The sequence below is a fragment of the Cuculus canorus genome, chromosome 3, assembly GCF_017976375.1.
Source record: "Cuculus canorus isolate bCucCan1 chromosome 3, bCucCan1.pri, whole genome shotgun sequence".
In the NCBI taxonomy this organism is placed as follows: Eukaryota; Metazoa; Chordata; class Aves; order Cuculiformes; family Cuculidae; genus Cuculus; species Cuculus canorus.
The window spans coordinates 84,314,870-84,324,974 of NC_071403.1; the positions used below are offsets into that span (position 1 = coordinate 84,314,870).

The following is a 10,105-nucleotide window of genomic DNA, read 5'->3' on the forward strand; positions in this document are numbered from 1 at the left end:
CAGGGATTTTTCGAAGTACCTTCAAGAAATCACAGGCACAGGTACATAGAATCATAGAACAGTTTGGGTTTGAAGGGACCTTAAAGCTCATCTGGTTCCAACCCCCCTGCCACGGGCAGGGACACCTCCCACCAGACCAGGCTGCCCCAGGCCCCATCCAACATGGCCTTGGACAACTCCAGGGATGGGGCAGCCATGACTTCCCTGGGCAACCTGTGCCAGCATCTCACCACTCTCATCGTGAAGAAAGTCCTCCTTTTGCCTAGTCTAAATCTGCCCCTTTCCAGTTTATACCCATTGCCCCTGGTCCTATCACCACCAGCCTTTGTGAACAGTCCCTCCTCAGCTTTCCCGTAGCCCCTTAAGGTACTGGAAGGTCACTATAAGGTCTCCTCAGAGCCTTCTCTTCTCCAGGATGAACAACCCCAACTCTCTCAGCCTGTCCTTGTGTGGGAGGTGCTCCAGCCCTCTGATCATCTTTGTAGCCCTCCTCTGCACCCGTTCCAACAGCTCCATCTCCTTCATATGTTGAGGATTCCAGAACCGGACAAATACGCCAGGTGAGGTCTCACAAGAGAGAAACGGGGGGCGCAGAATCACCTGTGAAGTTAACTGTGAGTTAAATAATGTTAACTGTGAAGGTAACCGGTGTTAACCGTGAAGTCACAACCCCCACAGGTAACGCTGTTATTTTATGTGTATAGGCAGGGCGCAGAGCTGCAGCCTGGGCAGGCAGCCCCATTTCGCCAGCTTGGAGCCCAGCCGAGTCCCCTAAAGCCCCGGCTGCCCCCCACACTCCCGCCCCTGCTCCCCCACCCCTAAGCGCGCCGCCCGCCCAGCGGGGCTGCCACTGCGCATGCGCCACTACGCCCCGGCGCATCGATCGTTCCGGGGGCGGCACTGCCGCCGGCGCTCCGCTTATCGATCGCTGCGGGAGCGGCTTTGAGGCCTGCGCTGCGTCCCCGTTAGTGCGGGGCGGGAGCTGCCGGGTGCCATCTTGGCGGAAGGAGGCGAGGTGAGGGGGATGTGTGCGGCTTGGGCCTGGGCGGGAGATGAGGGAGGCTGCTGGTCTGCTTCCCGGCTGCCTTCCGCTATTATCAGGCCTGTTCCCCCCGTAGGCCTGTCCCCGGCCCCGCGGCGGCGGCTCGGGCTGCGCTGCCGCGGTTCGGTGCTGCCATGTCCCTTCCCCAGGTGCCCGGGCCGCCTCTAAGCTCGTCCCTCGTGTTCTCTGCCCGCAGGAAGGTGAGCAGGCGCCCCGAGGATGGACATCAGGCCGAACCACACCATCTACATCAACAATATCAATGATAAGATTAAGAAAGAAGGTACGGGTACCCGGCGTTTCCTCGGGCTGGCGCCGCGCCCTCTCTCTGGCGGCGCTGGGCTCCGTAGCGGGGCCGGGGAGCTCTGGGCTGTGGCTCAGCCCCCAGCTCTGGGCAGGCGGCTGGTGGTAAAGAAACAGCAGCTGAAGGCAGTAGACATAGCGCAAGTTTGAAGTCTCTTTATAAGCCATGCTTCTTGTTTCTAAGGAAGCTTCTGATCGCCTCTCTGCTGTGGCTCTGTGGCCAGTGGCGTGGGTGAGGTTTACTGAGTAACCGTAACGGTAGCATCATCAGAACATCTGATGGAAGCCAAGAGTTCTGTTAGTATGCGTTTTCGTAGTCAGCAGGCCCCTGTCGCTGCAGTGTGGGGATATCTGTGCTCCTCGTGTCTTAGTGCTGTGCAGAAGCAGTGCGTGACTGTGTCATCGTGTTAGATCGCCTTGCCGCTAATGCAGTTTTCTAGAGAGGGATGACCTCGTGCTGAGGAATTTTATCTTCTCACAGTGTAGTAAAGAAATATCTTAAGCCTTTTTCTGGCTATATGTTGAATGTCTATAGATTTATCCACTTAATACTCATGCTTAGTTTGTGATCTAAAGTGATCAGGGTAATTTATTTGCTATAGTTTGTGAACTGAGTGGCTGGATGAGACTAGCACTGATAAAATGTTTCTTCAGAGTGAGAGCTGAATCTTGAAAGAGATTTGCTGAGAATTTATTTATTAGCTTTTATCAAGATGGTACTGAAAAAGTTTAGCTTGTGACTTTATAGTGTGGCAAGTGCCTTATGAACTAGTAGGACTTCATTATGAAATTGTGTAGTTATAATTACTAAATGTAGGCTTTCAAATTATCTGTAAAGCTACAGATGTGATTTTTGTTTTAAATAAGATTTTTGAGGTTATTTTTATGGAAAGTATTTTAGTAACTTTTTTTTAGAAAATTGTGCACTGTGGTTGGTCAAGAGCAGTTGGAGAAGGTGACGGTGGTATTACCAAGTCTCAACAGCAGTAAACAAGAGGCAGTGCTTTTAAATTGCTGAAATATTTCAAATGTTAAGATGTGCGAGTTAAATTAATTACGCAATGCAGAGGATTTATTTGGCTTGATTGGATAAGATTAAGTTTTAATTTGGTGTGTAGTCAAGTGATTTTAAGTTATGATAGTAAATCTGTTGCAGTTGTAAGGTACAGTATAATCATAGGAAGATATCCAGAATATGGAAAAATATTTCAAGTACGTGAGAGAACTGATCAGTTACCAACAAAATGTCCAGATTTAATTAGCCTTGAAATAGTTGCTATTGTGCTGTGTTCTTTTTTAAGCCATACTGCTTCAGTATTGCATGCGTATGGATTTTCTGATCAGTCTTCGATGGTTGTCATACATTATACTTAGGCATGTGAGAGAGAGAACATGTGTGTATACATATATCAAGAAATGTGTATACATACTCTTGTGTAATTTTTACCCTTTTGGAGTGGTAGTGTGGATGGCAGTACAGCTTTTTCATGACCTGAATACTTGCATTGTGAAAGCTAATGTTGTATGTGAACTTAGCAAGCCTGGATAAATAAACTTGTACATGTGCAACATTTTTAACTAAACTCATGTAAGATATCACTGTGAGCTAAAGCTGACAGAAACTATTGTCCCTGAGGGACACTAAACACGGTAAAAGTAGACATTTGCATGTAACCTGTTATAACGTATTTTTTCTTATTGTCAACAGAGCTGAAAAGGTCCTTGTATGCGTTATTCTCACAGTTTGGTCATGTGGTTGACATTGTGGCTTTAAAGACTATGAAGATGAGAGGACAGGCATTTGTTATATTTAAAGAACTTGGATCATCTACCAATGCTTTGAGACAACTGCAAGGCTTTCCATTTTATGGGAAACCAATGGTAAGTTATTTTGTTCACTTTTTAAAGAAAAAAATATTGCTACAGTACAATGTAGTGGTTTGGTACTTGCACCTTGTGAATTAACTATCGTATGTACCTGCAATTGTGCTGTTACTCGGTCTTGTCACGTCTTGATGAATATTTATGCAAGCCAGGGGGATGCCAGAGACGCTGTAGTTAAAACACACACAGAGGTTGAGCTTGCCATTTACGTTCCCTTAGTGAAGGCTTTGGGTTTTTTCTGGATTAAAGCTTTTCATATCTTAAATCCTCACGTTTTACTCATCACGTCTTCAGTTGAACCAATTAAATTCATTCTGTAATTTTATTTAAATTGTGTGCTCTCAGATTATTTATTTAAAGTATCCTTAGTTACTACTATATTTGTAATAAATAGGTGGCATACAATGCTTGCTTTTTGAGGTAACAGTGAGTAGAGTGAAGATCACTGCAGTTTTACTTTGCAGAAGTCAACAAATGTGACCAGTGGTTGATTTTTAAATCAGTAGCTAGTTCTGCTTGTGCACGCATTAGATCACCAAACCAAATAACTGAATTTCATTGTAACTTCAATGAAGCAAATACACTGCTGATTGATAGACAGTGATTTAATGTAATAATGTACTTGATAAGGTACAGAATAGCACAACAGTTGACATAGTTTTATTGCTGACTGTTGGATAATTAAGCATTTCTTGATGCTGCAACTGTTTGTGAGGTGTAATAATACATGCAGATGGCCCACTTCAGTGGTAGATGGACATGCAAGGTCCAACATGAAAAACCCGAGACTACTCCTATAACTCAGGAACCAAGAGTGGGAGAGGAGAGACAAAGGGATGTTTGTAGGACATGTTCTAACCTGTCACACTGAGACAAGGCTCAGCTCAATTGCTTTGCTCAGTATGAGTGGATGTGTGTTCAAATGTAGATGTTTTCTTACCCTCAGTCAGGAAGCGTCAATGTCCACCAGCCCACAACTCTTTGTCTGTGAAGCAGTTTTCAGCTAATAACAGCATCACGGTGCTTGAACACCCACCTTATTCACCAGATCTGGCTCCCTGTGATTTCTGCCTCTTCCCAAAGATCAAGTCAGTGCTCAAAGGGACCAGTTTGTCAGTAGAAGATGTGAAAGTAAAAATGATGGAGATCCTCAACAGCTTTTCGGAAAATGATCTGTGGAATTGCTTTGAATGTTGGCAGCATCGTATGCAACTGTGTGTCAACTTAGAAGGGAACTGTTGAACGTGATGGTAGTTGATTTTCTTAATTTGTTAAATAAAAAGTTACAGACATAATTTTGGGGGTTTTTGTCAGACCTCGTATTAATTCTAGCTTTGAGCTTGAAGGAGAGCACAGACAGTTCTCGTGTTGCTGAGCTACAAGTTTTTTTCATTAGTACTTTCAGATTTTTCTTAACCAGGAATTGTACAAGCTCACTTCTGTCCATTACCGGTAGAGTTTTGTGCTCAGGCAAACTCAACGCGAAATAAAAGATTAAGGCTTCTTCATAAGCTTTCAGATGTACTTCCCTCTCTGAATATTGCCTGCAACATGCCTACTTTAGTTAAGCATTAAAAAAATCTTCAGCTGCTGTGCAATTCTCTATTGAGGTAACCCCTGATATTAAAGGTGATAGGATTGTGTGATGTTGTGCACCTATATTCATAGCTGAATCATCTTACCTCTAACTAGTGCATTGGGCAAGCTTTATCAGAAAACCAGCATCATTGCGCTGCTGATATGATTTACACAATCCAGTTTGGATTAAGGCAGGTACTTGCCTTTCTATTTAAGAAGTCTTGACTTTTGCTGAACTCTGTTTTCTGCAGAGACCTAAGAAATCACTGTTAAAGTTTATCTCCCCTTAAAATGGTGTTGAAAACCCTTTCAGAGTTTTTAATAGCAGCTAGTGCCAGTTTTGTCAAGTGTCATTATATAGCTTTGTACATCTGTTACCTTGGCAGATATTAAAAAGATGCTATTAGATGGATAGAGTTCTGAATTCAACAAGTTAAAATTTGTAATTTCCATTTGAGATGTTTATTTTAGTGTTCCATAGTTGTGTTCAGAGTTAAGTATGAGGTTTAGATACTCTTTAAGTACACCTACAGTTAATAACAATATTTCAAATATAAGGAGTTCCTGCAAAATATGTGTAAATGCACAGTAGAACACAATTATGGAAGTTGTACAAAATGTTCATTAACTGTTAAATATACTGTTGGTTTTGTTGTTTTCTTTTTTCCTTTTAAAAAGCGTATTCAGTATGCAAAAACAGACTCTGATATCATCTCTAAAATGCGTGGTACTTTTGCTGATAAGGAAAAAAGGAAGGAAAAGAAAAAGGCGGCCAAATCTCTGGAGCAGTCAGCAAATGCAGCAAACAAAAAGGTTATCCAGGTAAGCTGCTTCTGTGTTTAAAAAATAAAAAATAAAGACACACAAAAGCCATTTTACACTTTCTTTTAGGAGTAAGTATTGTATTTTGGTACCTCTCAATTCCCTGAATTGTGCTCTGTTGATAGCCAAAGCTCTTGAGCACTCACTAGAAATTGAAGGAGAATGGTTCCCTTGCTGTTCCTTTTATTTTTCCTCCTTTCTTATTACCAGATGAAAATAAAGATGTAGGGTAAAGGTACAATAAAACAATGTAGAAACAAACCTGTTTTTTTTAAAAAAAGGCACACATCTCTCCTTTTTTTCCTATCTTTTATGCCAGCTTCACATGCTCACCCAGCTTTCTTATTAGTGTTTTAATGCCATATTTGCTCTATAAGCACTGAAGAATGGTAAATGGGAACAAGATAATTCATTTCCAGTGAGATGAAAAGGAGTTGGCTTGGAATGTATCTTTGCAAAGGGTTAGCGTGGCCTAAACTAAAATAATTTAGTAATTTATGTGCTGAAGTAGCAGAAAACATCAAAGCACAGTTATAATATTGTGCCATTTAACTACACTTCCTCCTGAGGCAGAGATTGGTATCAAGGAGAAGAAAATGTTAATAGAAAGCAACATTTTCTAAGTAAAGTATTCAGATTTCTTGGGTTTTCTTAAAAAAAGTCAATTACTATATACAAATCTCTTAAGGAGAAAGAGATTGCTGCTAGCTGTAATGGTAATATCTTCAATTATCCCTTCTAAACTGGAGTCCTTAGTGGAAACACCTATTTTTTTCCTGTTGGGAGAAAGAAGGCCCTGTTGAGGCCTTCATTTTCAAAACTAATTAATTATTGTCCAGTAAAACAGATTTTATAATATGGGAAAATAGTGATTTGCTGTATCTACTGACTCAGCCATTAGGCGGATGAGATACTACTGTTGGTTTTTCCTTTGATTGCCTGATTTTGGAGTTCAGCAAAATTAACATGCTACTTTTGGGAAGTATCTTGTAAGCAACAAATGTTCCTTGGATTGTAGCTTAAAAAAACTCTTAACATCTTGAGTTGTACAAAATCATTGTGTGCTTACATATTTCTAACAGAACCTCTTTGTAGAACTGTTTTGTACTTATTTACTAGGGAGCAACACAAAATTCAGCCGGTGCCCCAGGGACTGCAGCACAGAATCAGCAGGTAAGGCTTTTTTTGTGATTAAAACCAGTAATGTTTAAAATTAATCTCCATGAATAACAGTTTGTTACATGTGGATATATTTTACAGCTTCCTTTTTGTTCTGTGAGACATCTGTCTAACAGCTAAGTCACAGTAAACTAAAGACAGAAATCTCACTTTCATTATATCTGGTTGACATGAAATGAGTCTGCATTTTCTCATTGTTATACAGCAAATTACTCTTGTTAATTAATCCTACTTGATTCTTAAATTTGGACTGTGCTTAGTATCAGTTAAAGGATTTTTAATTTTTGTTTCATTGTTAATAGACTCCCTTAAATTTTATTCTAGTAGTAGAAAAGGAGAAGGATGACTACACAGGGTCCCAGAATATCTGCCTGAAAGCTTCTATTCAGGAGTTTTGGGGTCATCTTCACTTTTTCTTTTTCCTCATAAGTGTCTTATTTTCCAATAGATTCTGTGGAGATGTAGCAACAACTCCCTGTGCTTCACTCATCTTGTCTGCTCAGTGACCTTCAAAATGATTCATGTGTGTTAGAAGATGAGGTTGCTGAAGAGCCAAGATTTGCAGGAGGCCAAATATACTATAGAAGAATATCTTTGCCTGCCCTGCATCAGTTTCTTGAGTACTATGATTGAGAATTGCATACACAATCCTCAGGGCAGAATGTCTTGCTCCCAGTCTGAGTTTTCTTTTGGGTATCATTTGTAACAAGGCATGATATGTGTACATCAGTTTGCATTGAAGCACAACAGTGAGTATTTAGGTATTTGTTTGAACTTTAGGAGTTTTATTTTCTGATGCCACTGCCTGGAATATTTCCATCAGCTGAAGGAAATTGTTCTGCTGAGGAATTAACTTACTTGGCACTATTGTTAGGACACTTGAAGTTGTGGTGTCTGGTTTCTTTTTATTTTTTGTAATCTCCTTGATGTCTTGGAGAGATTCCAGCCTTTCAGTCCAGTGTCAGCAAGCTGACTACTCAGCCTTGTGTCTGGTGGGTTGTTACAAATTCATATTAGCAGGCAAATCTAGTAAGGGCTCTCTCTAAAGCTTTAAATCTAATAGGGTTTCTAACTGTTAAATTTGAATAGAGCACTGTAGTAAAACCATGTGGGGTTTGTGGTTTTCAGTTGAACAGAGATGTTCAGTATTTTGGTACTCCTGCATATGAGCAGAGTGTTTATCTTGGCTTCCTACTGCTCTTCTGGAAGGATGTGAGTCTTTCATAGGTTCTCCCACTGTCATACAAGTGTCTTGGGCAGGCAGTGCTCAGGCCCCTGGGTCCCACCTTGGCAGTGCCAAGATCTGGTGCAGTGGAGTAATGCAGTATCCGCTGTTGAGTTGCCAAGTTTAAATATGACATCTAAGACAATACATTACTGTGAATATTGTGGAAATGAGAGCCCGTTCAAATCAATATATCCTTGTAAAAGAAACAAGGAGCTATGTCTGCATATTGCATAAAGGTATACTGATGTCCAGCTAGCAGTGTTATGAACAAAACTAAGGATATATGAGTCTTGGTTGAAATAATCATGTAGACAGATGCAGGGGGACGGATAGTTGTGTATAATCGTCTGAGCTTTGATCTGTTGTTGCAGGTGCCTGATAATCCACCAAACTATATCCTTTTCCTTAATAACTTGCCTGAGGAAACAAATGAGATGATGCTGTCCATGTTATTCAATCAGTAAGTTTTGAATACAAAGGACTTCTCCTTTGAATTCTTCTGTTACCTGTATGTTTTTTCTCATTTGGCAAGCTGACTTTTTAGAAATGAGTTTTTCCTGAAAGTATTTCAGTTGTCTCACTGCCAAGGTTACAGATGTCAGTTCTGATGACTTGGTGCAGAAAGCAAATCCGATTTTTTTGTAGCTGGTTTTGATTGTGTAAGTTCTCTACTATCAATCTGCACTGGATTTAAGCTGGTGACTGTAATACTAAACACTTCACAACAGAAGGAGCAGTTTTAAAAATAGCTTTAGTTGCTTCCATATGTGTGCAAGACTGATTAAATTGCTTCCATGTAATGATATTTAGTTGAGGGTTGGTTCTAATGACTGGACATGTAAACCCCTTCAATTTAAATCTTTCATTAGTAGTAAATATAATACTCTTAAATGCTTATGATAAGGTCTTATGGCTACTGAAGGGAGATGTATTCTCAAACTAGAAAATATCTGACTCTTTCACTTTATTTTAAAGGTTTCCTGGATTCAAAGAAGTACGCTTGGTGCCTGGACGCCATGACATTGCATTTGTGGAGTTTGAAAATGAGAATCAAGCAGGAGCTGCTCGGGATGCTCTTCAAGGATTCAAGATTACTCCATCTCATGCCATGAAAATCACTTATGCAAAGAAATAACTAGATGCTTTTATGAAGGACTTCTATGGATATTTTTTTTTAATATGATGACACTTTGATCAGCTGGCATGTTTGCTATTCTCTGCAGAAGACTTAACACTTGTGTAAAATTGCCACAATGGCCAGGACAGACCTAAGATTTCCTTGGGTCTGCTGGATAGTAAGTTTTTGTGTTGAAATATTAATTTTTATAAAATAAATTCAGTTTATGCTGTTTTCAAGCGGCGTTTTTCCTTGAATCTGCCTTGTTACTGATCTGTTAAGCTTGCAGGGCTTATTCAGTGCATTGGTTTACTAATTTTTAGGTGACTTTAATTTCTCAGGATTGAGTGCTGGAAAAACATCTGTCTTTAGAGAGTGAAAGTCATGAGTGAAATCCCAAGTGAAAATCAGGAATGCTAGATGTCAGCATATTCAGAACAAATGCAACACTCAATCTTCAGTCTCATTATCAAGGTGACAGCTGATTTTCAGCAAGAATGATTACCCCCCCCCATTTGTTAGAAACTTCTACGGGTCTTGTGTGACATGAAATACATGGAATACAGTGATCAGATGCAGCATTGCAAGTTGTAACTGTTCTAAGTACTTGGGTACAAAAATCACTTTAAAAACTGAAGTGTTTTGTTCAGGTAATGGAAGAACTTGGACCATACTTTGCAAGAGAATAATGAGATTTACTTAAATGCAATTTTGTTTTTGAGACTCTCAGTAGCGGTTGCATGGTGTTGGCTAGGAGGGTTGCAATCGCACCCTTCAAGATTTAAGCTTGGGAGGAAGTGGTTGCACAGTGTGTTCATACTTGTCATGTTGCATCATTCCTGTCTTTAACACTTTCTGTGAGGCCACTTACTGCCCTTTAGGACAAAGAAGTAGTGGGACAGAGTTAGCATTTTCTTTAGAAGTAGTTCCAGGAAGTATTGGAATAGCTGGT

At 40.5% G+C, this 10,105-nt stretch overlaps 1 protein-coding gene across 1 annotated transcript; it reads left to right on the plus strand.

Annotated features, from left to right (window-relative positions):
- The first annotated feature begins 880 nt into the window (after positions 1-880).
- SNRPB2 (small nuclear ribonucleoprotein polypeptide B2) lies at positions 881-9,387 on the plus strand. Its single transcript, XM_009556501.2, has 7 exons — positions 881-1,015; positions 1,239-1,325; positions 3,054-3,226; positions 5,486-5,629; positions 6,749-6,802; positions 8,408-8,496; positions 9,012-9,387. Exons 2-7 carry the CDS (start codon positions 1,262-1,264, stop codon positions 9,169-9,171), a joined length of 684 nt encoding a protein of 227 aa, XP_009554796.1. The 5' UTR covers positions 881-1,015; positions 1,239-1,261; the 3' UTR covers positions 9,172-9,387.
- Positions 9,388-10,105: the final 718 nt, after the last annotated feature.

Bases quoted from the DNA above. Each gene is read 5' to 3' on its own strand.
- SNRPB2 (XM_009556501.2), top strand. From the start codon at position 1,262: ATGGACATCAGGCCGAACCACACCATCTACATCAACAATATCAATGAT. The intron at 5,630-6,748 runs GTAAGCTGCTTC...CTTATTTACTAG, and splicing joins CAAACAAAAAGGTTATCCAG to GGAGCAACACAAAATTCAGC. The intron at 8,497-9,011 runs GTAAGTTTTGAA...TTTATTTTAAAG, and splicing joins CTGTCCATGTTATTCAATCA to GTTTCCTGGATTCAAAGAAG.